Raw genomic sequence first — 15,063 nt, forward strand, 5'->3', positions numbered from 1 at the left:
GAATCGGGGAGGGCCCGACGGGTTCCAGCCGCCGAGGCCGGAGTCCCTGATTCCTCGAGCCCGCGGCCGGTCCGCGCCACCCGGGCCGGGAGCCGGGACGAAGCCGGGTCCGGGAGGGACCGGCCCAAAGCGGCACCTGGGCCGCGCCCTCCGCAGCCGCCGTCCCCCGGCCCCCTACGCCAGCGGCACTAGCGGTCCGGCCCGACCGCCGCCGTCCGCGCCCAGTCGCCGGCCGCGTTGGCCTCGCAACCGCCCGCCTCACCTGCGTGTCCGCCGCCATCCTGCCGGCGCTGACTCCGGAACCGCTTCCGGAGCGCTTCCGGGTCACAGCGCGGGCCCACACCGCAGAGCGAGGCCGGGATGCCATTGGGGCCCGGGGCCTGGCGCCCCCAGGCGGGATGGCGGCCGCGGCAGCCTGGGCTTCGAGGCGGGCAACTGGACTGGGTACCGGGGTGAGCGCCGGGGACTATCAAGGCCTCCTTTCCAGGGCTTTTCTCAGCCCGGCCTAGTGGGAGACGAGGGTCCCTGAGGGTTTGTAACGCGGCGAGACCGCCCTGCAGCCATCGACCCACGAGTGCGCAGGTCCGCCCCAGACACCTCCGTGTAAGCCTCTCCTGCGTGAAGACCATTTTACAGAAGCGTGTCCTAGATACTTCCTAGAGGAGTTCCCTTGATGACAGGAACTGAGCTCGCTAAAAGGCAGGCAGCCAACTCGTGTCTTATCCTATTAAGAGTTTGTACCCCAGCGGTGGACAATGTGAGGGTTTAAAAACAGGGGTATACCTGGCAGTCAGGGGAGGACTCTGGAGCTGAGAGAAGAGCCTGCCCGGGGACAGCTCCTTAAGACAAGGCCACAGGGTGGGAGGCTGCGGGTAGTGGGCCTCATGGTCCGGAGTTGCTTTAAGTTTTATTCAGCATGCAGGCCTGCCAACTCTGTAACTAGTTCAAATACGGTCTGCACAGCTCAGTTGTCGTCCCTGTCAGCAACGGCTTTCAAACTTTTGAGTCCTGGTTACAACTAGCACATTACCGGGTGACCCAGTGCAAATCGGTAAGTGAAACCTAAGATTCACAACACCTACAGCATCAGCTGTTCTATCTCCTTAAATAACAGTCACCACTAAACTCATCATTAATCACATCACCACCCAGTTTGAAAAACCCTGGCAGCACTCATCCAGTGCTTATCTCAATATGACACCCTACTCAAAGTATCTTGGAGTGACCCAGGATAGTGGCCTGATGGTCATGGAATCAATTCCATTTAATAAGAATAGTTAAAGCTGGGTCCACAAAAAGTACAGGATACTAGGAGAGCAGTACTTCACTTACAAAGAGGACACCAAATGTCAACTCCAAATAAAGCTCTATGATTTTACCATGGCTTTAATTTCTAGCACACAGAACTATAACCTCAAAATGCACAAAATGAGAAATCCAGAGACTTGTAAGAGAAGTAAGCCTTTATTTCCTTGTTTCACAAATAAAGCCAGCTGAGTTGGCTGCTTTTTGGTGATTAGTCAAAGAGACCAAATCCCATGTCCTCGTCCGACTCCTCCGACTCTTCCTTTGCTTCAACCTTGGCTGGGGCTGCAGCGGTAGCAGCAGCAGGAGCAGCAGTGCTGGCAGCTGCCACGGGGGCAGCAGCCACAAATGCAGATGGATCAGCCAAGAAGGCCTTGACCTAAAGCAAGGGGGAAAGTTCATGGTCAAAATAGTCATCTACACCCACTACTACCCACAACCCTTCAGCCTCTGCAGAGCTCTAGTTTTAAGGACCAATTTCCGTATCAGTGAAATCCTCCTCTGGAAGTGACCAGACAGGACGGCTTGGGTATAGCCTGGTGATCTTAGGCCCAGCTCCTACCTGTTAACTAACCCCTTTAAGTCTCTTGTAATTTCTAAAGTCGCAGACATGCCTCCCCTGCCTCCCAACCTCACGTACACAGTTGGCCCTCTGTATCCAGAGGTTTCACATTCACAGATTGAACCAACTGCTGATCAAAAAAAAGAAAAAATTTCCGAAAAGCAAAACCTGAATTTTCTGCACGGGGGCAATTATTTACATTGCAGTTACATTGTATTTACAACCATTTACATAGCATTCACATTGTATTAGGTATTGTAAGTAACCTAGAAGTGTTATTTAACATAACACCACTTTATACAAGGGACTTGAGCACCCATGGATTTGGTGTCCGTGGGGAGCCCTGGAACCAGTCCCCCTAGGGTATCTATACTCTTAAAAATGTATCTGCTACATAAAACACTATTATAAAAACACTAACTCAACAGGCAGCTATTTATTCTCCTGCTAGTAACTGTCAGGTCTGCTGTGGTCCTGGTAGATTTTTTTTTACCTTTTCAGCAAGTGGGAAGGTGTAATCAGTTTCCACAGACAAAGCCAGGACCCGCTTGTACCCACTGATGATAGAATGGGGTACGGATGCAACAGTTGGGTAACCAATCTGCAGACATATGCTGGCAACATTGCGGACACCCTGTGGAAGGAAGGGAAAAAAAAGAAAAAAAATCACACTTCAGGTGTGATGTCTTTGCTGTTGAGTCCAAGCAAAGCTCGACAGCAAACAAGACTTGCTAGATTAGTATACGTCTCACACAGGACACTTCACCTCACACCAAATGCTTCTGGCAGGGAAATTCAGACCCAGTAATTTATAAATGCTTTTTGCTGTTATTCTCAACATGGGCGTTCCCTATACCATGATGGTGGCACTTACTTCAAAAGCCACCATCTTGTGAAAATATAAACTATTAACATAACCACTGCATTCCAAGAGAGAAAAACATTAAATTAGTTCCAGATGTGAATTTCATTCACTAGTGAGATTTCCAAAAGTAACTGGAGTTAAGAGTATGTATAATTGCAATGTTCCGTTCACCCAAGAAAAAAGGAATTATATCTCCTACCACCTTACTTGTTAACTAGAGGATGTATTAGTGGCAAAAGCTAAGCAATAACAGTCCCTGAAAGAGTCCATCTTCCCAAGACAGGGTACTTGGCAACACTGATGTATTAACTACCTCATCTTCTCATTCCTCTTTTGACTCACTGACACTACTCCAAATCTCCTATCTTACCGCCCGCCCTAGAATAACAGCCCTTACCATGTGCCCAGCACTGTTCTAAGGCTTTACAGTCATTAATTCATTAGATCCTTCAACAATCTTATATTGTTATTGCCATTTACAGACAAGGAAACTGAGGTACAGATTAAACAACTGTCCCTGGTTATTACACTGCTAGTCAGCTGCATGGCCAGGATTCAGTCTGAAGCTAGACACACTCTCAACTATAAATGCAAGAAGGGCCTGGAATGGGCAGTGTGTACCTCCAGGAAGCGAGAATGCAGAGTTTCCTCTGTGATGTCAAGTACTTCAGGGTTGTAGATGCTGCCATTGTCAAACACCTGCTGGATGACCAGCCCAAAGGAGAAGGGGGAGATGTTCAGCATGTTCAGCAACGTGGCTTCACTGGCTCCCACTTTGTCTCCAGTCTTAATCAGCTGCACGTCACTCTGAAGAACAAGGGAGTTGGCAGTTAACACTGGACATCCAGCAGGTCGGCAGCAACCGAGCCCGGCTAGCACTGGCAAGCCAGGTCCACTCACCAGGATTTCGATGGTGCCCCTGGAGATTTTAGTGGTGATGCCTAAAGCCTGGAAGAAGGAGGTCTTCTCAGGCCCCAGACCAGTGTTCTGGGCAGGCACAGTGACTTCACATGGGGCTATGGCACCAGCACGGGCGGCAGCTGGCACCTGAACCAAAAAATGAGAAACAGTGAGAAATCTTCTCTCCACAGACACAACCTGAGAAAAGTCAGTTTTGTCGCTTTTAAGGAGCCAAAATTAATAAGGTCTCTCCAACCAACCTGATTCTCCCCTTACCTTATTGGCCAGCAGCATGTCCCTGATCTCAGTGAGGTCCTCCTTGGTGAACACAAAGCCCACGTTCCCCCGGATGTGAGGCAACAGTCTGCAAAGAGAAGTTTATGGGAGACGGTCACTTTTCAGCACCGTTCTTCTCCAGGAAAAGGGAGGAGGACACTGAGAAGGGCGGACAAAGATGCCCAGGAGGATGAACTGACTTCTCCAAAGCTGGGTTGTTTTCCAGATGCCCTCGGATGGCCTTGCGCATCATTGTATTCTTGCCCATCAGTACCACGGCCTTCCCTCGGAGAGACATGCGGATCTGCTGCATCTGCTTGGAGCCCACATTGTCTGCTCCCACAATGAAGCATTTCGGATAATCATCCAGAAGTTGCTACAGAAACAAGCCACAAACAAGCAACGTTTCACAGGACAAAAGAGGGAAGAGATTAAGAGAAACCAAATCCTACAATAACTGGTTTCCATCTCACTCCCTTTCTTCTATGCTTTGGAAATGTCTCAGAGACTGGGACAATTCCTCTTACTGCCAGCTGCCTGAGTTAAAACGCCAGATTTTCAAAGATTTGCTTGCTGAGTACGAATGGTGAAAATTATGTTTCTACATTCAATCAAAAAGTTTTAATTGTAACTTGCATTTTTAATTTTTCCCAACCATGAAGCATGTTTCTGTTTCACCAAATCAGCTGCGTTAATAGAAAAAAAATACCCTTCCAACTAAGGTTAGATTTAAAGTATTCAAAATGCAACATAAAGCAAATATAGTAAAATATTGCTTGTAGGACCTAAGTTGTGGGTATGTGATCATTTTACAATTCTTTTAAGTTTTTTGTGAGTCTGAAATCCTGAATAAATGGGGAAGAATACAATGGACTAAACTACAACGCATCCTAATGCCTGAAGAGCAGCATGGTTACATTTCTAGGCAGGGGAAGACCCAACTCAAGGCCATCCAAAAGAAAGCATTCACTTAAAAGCTCAGTTTCCTAATAGGACCTGAATATGCAACAACTCGACTCTTATAATGAGTCACTCATTACCTCAGACCTTCCCAAACAAGGAGGCAGGGGAGTAAAAGTACTATGGGCGCTATTTGGAAGCCGACAGACCTGGGCCTTAATGCTGTCACCCTAGGAGCCACTTAACGGGCCTGAGCCTGTTTACCTGCAACAAAGGGAGGAGGAAGGGCGCGGATCTCGGGAAATTGGGAAGATTAAATGAGATTTGCCTAAAATGGCCTAATGTGGTAGTAGGCACTCAGCACATGGTTGCTGATTGTCCCCGTTAGTGCCCGGGACCGAAGCAGCACGGTGGGCGGCTGGGACCCACCCCGCACTTACGATGATCTTAAGGAAGTAATTGGACTTCCAGGTCGCCCTGTCTTCCCTGGGCATCACTGCGGTGCGTCAGGGATTGCCACGAGGGTTTAAAGACGATGTCACTGAAGAGAAGAAAGGGAGCTCAAGACACCCCGACACAAGTCCCCAAGACATGGAGGGCTCCAAGCCCAAGGCACACGTGGAGCAGATCACGCGCGGGCGCCCACCGCCCCGGCCCGGCCCGGGGTGCATTTGCCGCCGCCGCGGCCCAGGCCAAACAGGCCCAGACCCTGCAGTCCCGAAGCGGCCCCCCAAAGAACCATCCTCCCCGCCGCCAGTCCCGGGTGAGACTGCAGGGTACGAACGAACCTCACTCCAGGACGCCTGGCAAAAGGAGGGCCTCTCCCCGGTTTGCATACTTTATAGATGAACGAAGCAGCCAATTAGAAGCTGCGGACAGCGCCCCCATCTATTGGCTGGGGTCAACGTCTGTCTGGAGGAGCCGGATTGATACAGACAACCATTGGATGATATCGATGCCATTCCAACCAACAGGAAGCTTCCTTTAAACGAAGTAGTTAAAGGAGGGCACTGCTGTGTCTTGGAGGACCTTTCTCAGAGTTGCTTCCCTCTGCCGGACTGGAGGCGCTCTCGTGTAGGCGCTAGAGTTTGCGAGCTGAGTCCACGTTTCTTCCGGTCAAGTCGCAACTAAAGAGTATGACGTAGAGCTGAGAAATAATTGCTCATGAAAAAAAAAAAAATTGCTCATGGTTTAGAAACAGAATGGTCTCTTGTCTTCTCTGCAGTTTGTTCTTCTCCCTATCGAAACAAAGGAATCCTTTAAAACCTAAGTCGGATCATTTCCTCATCTGCTCAAAACTGTTTAAAGGCTCCCCATTTTCCCCTCAGTAAAAAGCCTAAAACTTAAATAGCCTACAAGGCTCTACATGATCTGTTCCCCACCTCCACCCCTATAATCTAATCTCCAATTTGCCTACTGATTCATTTCCTTCCAGCCGGATGATGTTGCACTAGCTATTACATCTTCCTGGAAGCCTTCTTGCCGATATCCACACCTCCATTGAGTCTTCGCTCAAATATCATCACCTGCTGGAGGCCTACCCTGATTGCCCTATTCAAAATTACCCAAAAACCACTCCCACTCCCCCCTTCCTCTGATCTATCTTTTTGGCAGCACTTACACCTTGTAACACACTATATAATTTATTTGTTACGTTGTTGTTTGTCTCTCTCTGCAGAGATTTTTGCCTTGTGCCTGGCACATAGTGAGCTTATAATAAATATTTGTTGAATAAATGGATTCAGGGTTTGCAGACAGATAACCTTGGATGCATATCCTTGTTCTGCCACTTGCTAGCTGTGTCATCTTAGGAAATGATTTCACCTTGCTGACCCTCTGTTTCCCTTTCCTTATCGGTAAATGGGGATAATAGTATTCACATTCTAGAGCGCTATGTCTTAAGACAACACAGTTCCTGGAATATAGGAGGAAATCACTAGATGTCAACTTATTTTATTACACCTTCATTCAACACTTATTTGAACAATTGTGCTACATCAATAAATATCTTTTCGGGGCTTCCCTGGTGGCGCAGTGGTTGAGAGTCCGCCTGCCGATGCAGGGGACACGGGTTCGTGCCCCAGTCCAGGAAGATCCCACATGCCGTGGAGCGGCTGGGCCCGTGAGCCATGGCCGCTGAGCCTGTGCGTCTGGAGCCTGTGCTCCGCAGCGCGAGAGGCCATGGCAGTGAGAGGCCCGCGTACCGCAAAATAAGTAAGTAAATAAATAAGTAAATAAATAAATAAATAAAATCTTTTGGGACTTCCCTGGTGGCACAGTGGATAAGACTCCATGCTCCCAATGTGGGGGGCCCAGGTTCAATCTCTGGTCAGGGAACGAGATCCCACACACATGCCACAACTAAGGAGCCCTGGAGATGCAACTAAGGAGCCCGCCTGCCGCAACTAAGACCCGGCGCAACCAAATAAATAGAATAAAATAAATATGTTTTTAATGAATGAGCTTAGATCCTAGGTCGGAAGTGGGGAGGGGTTCTCCCTATCTCCACCCTTTTCACTTGACCAAGTTAGAAACCTTGGTATGTTGTTTTCAAGCCTCCTGGTGCCTCTGATGATGAGCCTGTATAGAGAACTGCTGGAGTCCATTACTGCTAAGAGCTCTTTTTAGTGACAATGTATTGATATAACTGCATGCTCAGCATTGTGCTAAGTACTTTGTGCACATTACCACTGTTAATCTTTGCAACAATCCCCCAAGGAGGTACAGTATTAGTATTTCACTTTTATTGATAAGAAAATTCACAGAGGTTAAATAATACACCCAAGTCCATCAGCTGATAAGTGGTGGCTTCAGAACCGAAATCTAGGAGCAAGTTCAAAGCCCATGGGCCTCACTATACTATACAGTCCCTTCCAAACCCTAAAGCTGTTTCCCTCCAAATGCACTTTTCCAAGTATATACATTTTCACATAGTAACTTCCCAAGGACATCCTGGCTCTGATGATATAAATATAAATATGTCTCTAATTATAGTACATCAGTATAATGGAATACCATGAAGCCATTAAAAAATGATGCACATATTTATTTATTGACATGGTTAAATACAAAGTATAATTGAGTGAAAAAACAAATTACAATGAAGTGTACTGTGTTCATTTATAGAAATAAATCCAACGTGGGCTGGAAATATTATCTTTGGGTGAGGGGTGAAGGTGATTTTCACTTCTGAGCTTACTGTGAAAGGGTCAGGGTTCAGACTAGAAGTCAACATGCAGCTTTTGGAGGACCATTCCAAACAACAGGAAAACAGTGAAGTTACAAAGCTGTCCAGGAAGCTCTCAAGGGCCAAGGACTGGAGTTCTGGCTCTAATGAGAGCGAGGAAGCATGCAAATACAGACATGACCACCAGGGGGCAGTCGAGAACCACCCTCAACTGTAAGTGAAGCCACTTTCAACTGGGAAGGTTTTACACCCGAGGTGTGGTGCCGGAACGTGGGAGTGGTGGTGTCTGGTCGATGTAGGAACACAGACAGAGACAAGCCCTGGATTCACATCCTGTCTCTGTGCTCATTCACAGGATACCTTGTGCACGTCGGTTCTATCTGAACCTCTTTCTCCATCCATGAGTGTAAGGCCACCCCCAGGCCCATGTAAGGATGCCCTTGGAGAATCCATGGCAAATTGCAGTGGGCAGGGCCTGACCCATGCAGGAAGCCAGGAGGACCACAAGTGCCCTGTGGGACAGGGATCCCATCCCCAGGGCTTTGGCATTAAGTAAGTGAACTTCAATGATTTACCCCCAAACTGTGGTCCTTGTGAGCCTGGGGAGGGTTTGGTATCTTTTCTGGGACTAAGCTGTTAATCTCAGACCACAGAAAAACGGCACTAGCACAGGTGAAAATAATGGCAAACTTTATTGGCATAAATCACAGGAATTGAAATGGGGAAAAGCCAGGTTATAAGTTTACAGAGAAAAAAAAATTAAATTCATCAAATAACCATTGACCCAGAGGGTGGACCTCTGAAACCCCAGGTCCTCTAGGGGAGGGGTCACTGTAAACAGAGCAATAAGGCCTGTGGGTAGACGTGGAGACATCAGACCCGTGGCGGGGCTGACCTCCCCAGACCCGGGCTGCTCTCAGCCCTGCCCCCAAGGAGGGGCCCTCTTCCCTCCCTGGGAAGCCTCCTTGAGAGGCTCGGCACACCCAGCCTCTGCTAGGAGGCTAGCGGAGTGGTCTGGCTCTTCCTCACTTTAGACCACACTGGGACCCCGTTCCACTAACCCAGAACCCCAGCCCTACCTGTCTCATCCTTAGGGAGAGCACTCTGGGGGCTTCCTGTTGCTTCAGCGAGATCTCGTCCTTTTGCCCAGAATCCTAGCAGGCCCCCAGCCAATGACCTGGGCTCTTTTCCCCAGGACACCAGTCTCCAGGGAGGGCAGGAAATTTGGGGAAGGGATGCACCCAGTGGAATCAACAAGACTGATGGTCAAAATCAGATACCAGCTTTCCTGAGGAGGCAGAAGAGCCCCAGAGAAGCAGTGAGAAGGCCGAGAATGTTCTCTTTGTTGCCAGAAAGTTCACAGGGGAGTGGACACTCCTAATGGCTTACTTAGGAAACAGCACCCCCAAAGTGTACTTCCCCCTTCTCCTCCCTCAGGAACAGGACGGATGAGGTTCGAAATTCTAGGCCCCAAAGGGCAAGACACCCTTAAGGCCGGTTTCAGTGAAGAGCTTGCTGGCCTGGATAGTAAGGAAGGGGTTTCAAAATACAGCAGTTTATAAAAAACAGTCCTTGTGAGCTGTGAAGTTAAAGAAGGGAAGTCACAGAGCTGCTCCCAGTTCACCTGCTTGTGCTAAGAAAAAATAAAATACAAATTGCTTCCTCCCCTCCAAGCCCTCAGTATAAGGCAAACCCCATATACCAGAGCCACCGTGGCATACACAGGACAGTGGCAGTGCACACGGGGGAAAAGTACAAAAGGAGACGTCTTTAAAATCTCTTCAAAATCATTTTTGTATAGAGGAGTAAAAGCAACTCAGACGATATGAATTCAAACCTCAGTGTAGAAATCTATCAAAGTTGGTACAGTGTCCAGGCACGGGGTGAAATCCCACCTCACACCATCCCCGGAGAAGGAGGAAGTGACTATAAAACATTATTGCTGGAGAGGCCTTTCTCAGTAGAACCAGAGCAGTTACAGGGGTCGGGGGGCAGCTGCCCAGGCCTGGGGAGACTGGAAGGGCAGGAGGCGCATAAGGAATCTTCCATGGCCCCTTGGACACTTCCGCCCTTGGATGGATGGATGGGTGGATGCTGGCATTGTCTGGAGGGAGCTGCTGTCCCCCAATACTCTCAAAACAAGGATAATTAGGTTGTATGGGGGGGATAAGGATGAAAAGAGGCCCCCATGTGACCCTGCCTGCCCTCCCCACCCCCACCCCCAGCTCCACTGCCGAAATATGAGAGACGGCTCCAGTGTGGGGTGCTGGCCTAGCCAGGCGGGTTCGTGGGGACACAGGTGGAGCCCTCCAGCCTCTGCCTCTGGGGAGGGTGAAGAGCTGGCAGCCTGGGGGGAGCTGCAGGAGGAGGAAGGAGGCCCAGAGGCTCTGGCAGGGGGTAAGAAACGCAGGCGGGACCCCTCAGGACCCTCCTGCCATCCTGCACCAGCCAAGGACGTGGTTCCAGTTTCAGTTGGGTTTGCCCCTTCACCCCTGAGCGAGGCCTCTGGGTCACAGTAGCAGTTGGGAGGCTGGGCCGGGAAGCGGGGCAGAGGGAGGGATGAGTGCGCCTAGCAGAAAAGCTTGACGAAGCAGTTCTGACAGTAAGGCTTGTCGTTCTGCTCCTTGAAGGTGCCCTTGTTGAGCTGCTTGAGGCAGAAGGCACAGACAAAGTGCTCCGGGTGGAACTTCTTGGCCATGGCGGTGATGCAGCGGCCCGTGATGGGCTTCTGGCAGCCGGAGCACAGCGAGCCCCGCCGCTCGTGGTAGTGCACCTCACAGTAGGGCTGCCCGTCGTGCTCGAAGAAGCTGCCATTGACAAATGGTGTGAAGCATTCCTGGAGACAGAAGAGGGGTGGGCCGGGGGGGGCAGGGGGCTCAGGCTGGGGCTGGGGGCTGAGGCAGCTCCCAGGCGATGGGCAGGAGACACTCAGGGTCATCACACTCGAAACGATTCCCCCTTGCTGAGCATCCTCCACGTGCCAAGTGTGGTGTGCTCTGCTTACTGAAGTCTCCCAATGACCTTGACTTGCCACCGCTAAGTTGTACTGCCTGAATTCAGGCACGGGTCTTATGCCTGGGCACTTCAGCAGGTGGCTTAACAGTGTGCCCAGAAACCCTGGTGTCGAGAAAAGGGTTCCAGGGTCAAACTCTGCATCCTAGATTCCCATTTGGAGATCCAAAGGCACGCTTAGGTATTAAAGGCTCTGAGAAGTCTGGCAATGAACAGTTTCCCAAACTTATTTGATCCGGGGACACTTACTGGATCTCTAATAACATCTGGGGGACATTACCCCCCAGAATGCAGTCTGGAAACCATTGCCCATTTCCGCTGAGGCTGCTAAATGCTTGTATTATCTCATTTCACTTTCACACACCCTTCTCCGGAACATGACCCATCTCAGGGCTGCTGCACAGGACCACCTTGCCCTTGGTTTCTGCCAGCCTCAGTACAAGCCCTGGCCCAGGACCTACTGGACTTGAAGGAGTGTACCCCCTGCCTTCTCACCTCATTAATACCCCCAAACAGGGCCTGTAAATCAGATTCAGAAAGCTCAGTGAGGTAGGCCCTTCTTTCCCCACTGCCCGCTCTCGGCCCCCTCTAGAGGAGGGCTGGGGGCCCCTTACCCGACACACAAAGCACTCAGGATGCCACAGGGTGTTAAGGGCCGAGATGTAGTTCTCCAGGATGGCTCGGGCGCAGCCGCCACACTTGGGGGCGAACATGTCAAAGTAATCCTTCCGGCAGTAGGCCTTGCCGTCTTTCTCATGGAACCCTGCGGGGGGGTGTGGGGGGCAGATGAGGCCTCCAGAGGAGGAGCCACCCTGACTCCAGCCTCAGCAAGGTCTCCCACCATGACCCCGCCTCCCCAGTGCTCCGGGTGACAGCGAGTGAGAAGGTACCGCTCAGTACCTTCAGGCCCAAAGAAGGCTCCACACTGGGCACAGAAGAAGTGCTCGGGGTGCCACGTCCGGTCAAGGGCTGTCACCACTTTCTGTGAAAGCAAAGTGTGGGGCCAGAGCTGAGCGGCTGCCCCACTGGACAGATCCCACAGCTGAGACCCACAGGCAAGGCTGTCCTTCCGCCCCGCCCCCAGCCCCAGCAAAGGAAAGAGTGTAACACTCCCAGGATGGGGGTCTCTCCCAGCTGTGCTCTGAAGACCACTGAGAATTCTGACTTGTTGAAGGACGTGATATGTCAGGCACACTCTGTCTCCTTTAATCCTCATGTGCAGTTGAGATCATAGGTTCTATTGTGACTCCCATTTTGTAAGGGAAGAAACTCAGGCTCAGAGAGGCTAGACGTTGCCTTAACATCACACAGCAGGAGAGTGAGGGAGCCCTCACTTCACTCCATGTACCTGGGCAGGGCTCCTAACCTCTGGGAGTCTCAGCAGAAGGGAATCGGGGATGAGAGGTAGCGCTGCCTAATGTGCATTAGGACGGGCTGTGCATCCGGCCTGAGTGTGAATCCCAGTTTCCAAGCTGTGTGAGCTCGGCCACGTAATGTGACCTCTCTGAGCCTCAGGTGGCACCACCTGTACCCAGGAACTCACATCCAGGATGGGCCCGTTGCAGTAGTAGCAGCGTGGAGAGAAGAGGTTGTGATAGTCCTTTTCACAGTAGGGCTGTCCATCCCGCTCAAAGAAGTTCCGGGATCCGATCTCCTCCTGGCAGTGGGTGCAGACGAAGTGCTCCGGGTGCCACGTCTTCCCCATGGCGGTCACGACCTGAGGAGGGAGGCAGGATACGGTTCAGGATGCAGGTCTGCCACAAAGCACCCTCCCAGAGAAGCCAAGGTCCCGTGCCCACCTACCGCTCCCTCCCCTGCCCCACCCACCCCATCATCACCTGCCCCGCGATGGGTTTCTTGCAGGCCCCGCAGACCCCCTTGGCGACTGTGGCGACCCCCAGTTTGTTCAGGTCAGACTGCAGGCTCCCCAGCATGCTGTCAAGCTGGCTCCCAGGCTTTGGGGGCCCTCCCGGGGGAGAGCTGCTCCCTGTCTTCCCCTGGGCCATGAACTGTGGAGAGAGGGGAGAGGGCAGGTGAGGACATCCGGGCCTTGGGGACGGGGTTCACAGCACCAGGGGCTCTCCCCTCTCCTGGACAGACGGGCTGGTGGAGGCAGGAAGTACAGCCCCTCCAGGGGCTTCAGAAGCCCTCAAGGTGGGAGTGGCATCTGCAAGACATTCTGGTGTCAGAGGGGCTCACGGTGGGCCTGACCGAGCCCTGGGAACACATGGCAAGCAGGACATTAAGCCCCAGCCTTGGCACTGACCCCTCCCTCGTCCTGCCCTTCAGGGCTGCTCTGGCTGCCGTTCGGAGGCCAGCCGGCCGCCCAGCACAGCTCTCCGTCCGCTCTTTGTTCCAGGCCGTGGATCTTAGATAGGGGAGGAAACAAGAATAAGAATTTCTTTTTTCTTAATTAAGAAAGAAAGAATAAGAGACCTTGTCATCGGACCATTTCACAAAAAGGACTTTAGGATGAAATGAAAAGATGGATTTTTTTCCCCTACTAGCAGTACCAAAATCAGGAGAAAAAGCCTAGAGAAAAACAACCACGAGAGAGAGGCCCAGGGAGAGATGAAGAGGGAGAGAGAGGTAAGCCTACCAAAAGGTGCAGGACTTAGGGAGGGGAGGTGATGGGGCCGGAGAGCAAGGAGGCCTCGCCAGGTACTGGGTCTGGGGCTGAAGGGGGGGGAATAGGTTTTGGTTTTCCTTCTGGGAATGGCTTCCTCAGATGGAGCCTGGGGCAGGACCAAGGGGCGGCAGGAAGGGGCAGGCAGAGGGGAGGCCCCACGGGGAAGAAAGAGGGCAGCTGATGTCTCGGGGGTGAGAGCGTGGACATCAGGTTAAGCGAGGGTCCAGGGTCAAGGCCAGGTCTCAGGAAGGACCATGGTACCATGCAGGGCTTGTGGATGGAGGAACAGAGGGGGTGTGTATGTGTGCAGAGCGGGAACACCACTAGAGCATAAGGACAGGGACAGGGAGGGCTGGTGTCAGGGCCCCGGGAGGCCTGCCTGCATCGGGGGGAAGAGTGGGTCCTCGTCAGTCTGGCAGCCCATGGACCTCACAGAGTGGGGCGCAGGAGTGGGCGGGGTGGGGCCCTGCACACCGTCTTCCCGTGGCCCCGCCCCAGCACTCTGGACCCCGGGGGGACCTCGAGGAAGAGCCGAGGGCCCCAGGGTGGAGGAGGTGGGCGGGCTGGGCCGGGGAGAAGAGCTGCTGGCCGAGGCGTCTTTGCGATGCTGGAGCAAAGGGCTGGGAGGAGGAGGAGAAGGCAGAACAGAGAAGGTTCTTCTCAGGGGAATGGGAGAGCCAGGAGGGAAGACAACCTGGGAGGAAGAAGAGAGGGAGAGAGATGAAGGCAACGGCGGAGGACACATCAGCTCAGCAAGTAGGGGCTCCCTGGGGCCTTCCCACTCTGGCACCAAGAGTGAGGCTGGCCTCACAAGGCCACGGGATGCAGGACCCCCCCCACATGCCAAACTTCCCCTCTGGCCGCTGCTGGGGAAGAACTGGAGGACCTCCACCCTGGCCCAGCCCTGGGCACCTACTCACTACCTTCTCTACCAGCTGCCCCCTAGCCCGCCTCCCACACGGCTGCACAGTGATGATGACGCCCTCGGTCAGCCAGTCCTCGGCAGAGGCCCCCGCGGCCCCCTCGGCCTCCTCCACCTCCGGCTGGATGCCCAGCCGACCCTGCAGCTCCGCGATGAGCCGCTCCTGGGGCGGGGTCCTGCTCAGGGTGGCAGGGTCCAGCCGGCGACGAGGGGAGGGCTCCCGGGACATGGGGTGAGCGTGGCCGGTCTCCCGGCTCCTTCTGATCATGGAGCGGATCTGGTGGGGGGGGGAGGGAGCTGTCACAGGCCACTCTGGGCTCAGCAGATGCTGCTCAGTCCACACTCAAGAGCCCCCAGGAGGGGTGGGCAGGACCAAACCACGAGAGAAGAGCCAAGCTGAGCTAGGGTGGAGGCAGGGGGGCAGAGCAGACTCCCTCCAAGTCAGCCCTGACCTTGGGTAAGACACTTCACTTCCAGGGCCTCAGCTTCTCCATCCTTGAAATGG

At 52.5% G+C, this 15,063-nt stretch overlaps 3 protein-coding genes across 5 annotated transcripts in view; all 3 read right to left on the reverse strand.

Annotated features, from left to right (window-relative positions):
* GCN1 (GCN1 activator of EIF2AK4) overlaps positions 1-303 on the reverse strand; it is a 57,341-nt gene extending 57,038 nt beyond the window's left edge. Inside the window, exon 1 of the mRNA XM_060119751.1 lies at positions 263-303. Within this exon, the coding sequence (XP_059975734.1) occupies positions 263-280 (18 nt within the window). The 5' untranslated portion in view covers positions 281-303. The remainder of the gene's footprint in view (positions 1-262) is intronic.
* A 1,142-nt stretch (positions 304-1,445) lies between these two features.
* On the reverse strand, positions 1,446-5,697 carry RPLP0 (ribosomal protein lateral stalk subunit P0). Its single transcript, XM_060119795.1, has 8 exons — positions 5,597-5,697; positions 5,249-5,349; positions 4,109-4,284; positions 3,909-3,996; positions 3,633-3,779; positions 3,354-3,539; positions 2,361-2,501; positions 1,446-1,684 (listed from the first exon to the last, which is right to left on the reverse strand). The coding sequence occupies exons 2-8, from the start codon at positions 5,300-5,302 to the stop codon at positions 1,517-1,519; spliced, it is 960 nt and encodes a 319-aa protein (XP_059975778.1). The 5' UTR covers positions 5,303-5,349; positions 5,597-5,697; the 3' UTR covers positions 1,446-1,516.
* A 2,971-nt stretch (positions 5,698-8,668) lies between these two features.
* The window catches only part of PXN (paxillin), a 44,893-nt gene continuing 38,498 nt past the window's right edge, over positions 8,669-15,063 (reverse strand). The window contains exons 8-15 of one of the 3 annotated variants that reach the window (XM_060119794.1): positions 14,560-14,835; positions 14,016-14,330; positions 13,274-13,375; positions 12,846-13,016; positions 12,551-12,724; positions 11,908-11,989; positions 11,622-11,770; positions 8,669-10,831 (exon numbers count right to left, since the gene is read on the reverse strand). In XM_060119794.1, coding sequence (XP_059975777.1) covers positions 10,565-10,831; positions 11,622-11,770; positions 11,908-11,989; positions 12,551-12,724; positions 12,846-13,016; positions 13,274-13,375; positions 14,016-14,330; positions 14,560-14,835 — 1,536 coding nt within the window. In that variant the 3' untranslated portion in view covers positions 8,669-10,564. The remainder of the gene's footprint in view (positions 10,832-11,621; positions 11,771-11,907; positions 11,990-12,550; positions 12,725-12,845; positions 13,017-13,273; positions 13,376-14,015; positions 14,331-14,559; positions 14,836-15,063) is intronic. The other 2 variants (XM_060119792.1, XM_060119793.1) reach the window with 2 other exon arrangements.

This window comes from Mesoplodon densirostris, chromosome 15 (assembly GCF_025265405.1).
Source record: "Mesoplodon densirostris isolate mMesDen1 chromosome 15, mMesDen1 primary haplotype, whole genome shotgun sequence".
Taxonomy (NCBI): Eukaryota; Metazoa; Chordata; class Mammalia; order Artiodactyla; family Ziphiidae; genus Mesoplodon; species Mesoplodon densirostris.

What these genes read in the sequence shown, in the direction of transcription:
- RPLP0 (XM_060119795.1), bottom strand. Translation starts at nt 5,302, where the DNA reads ATGCCCAGGGAAGACAGGGCGACCTGGAAGTCCAATTACTTCCTTAAG. An exon ending in AACAACCCAGCTTTGGAGAA is followed by an intron (nt 3,997 to 4,108) that starts GTCAGTTCATCC and finishes TTCTCTTTGCAG; the next exon opens with ACTGTTGCCTCACATCCGGG. An exon ending in CCTTCCCACTTGCTGAAAAG is followed by an intron (nt 1,685 to 2,360) that starts GTAAAAAAAAAT and finishes CCCTTGCTTTAG; the next exon opens with GTCAAGGCCTTCTTGGCTGA.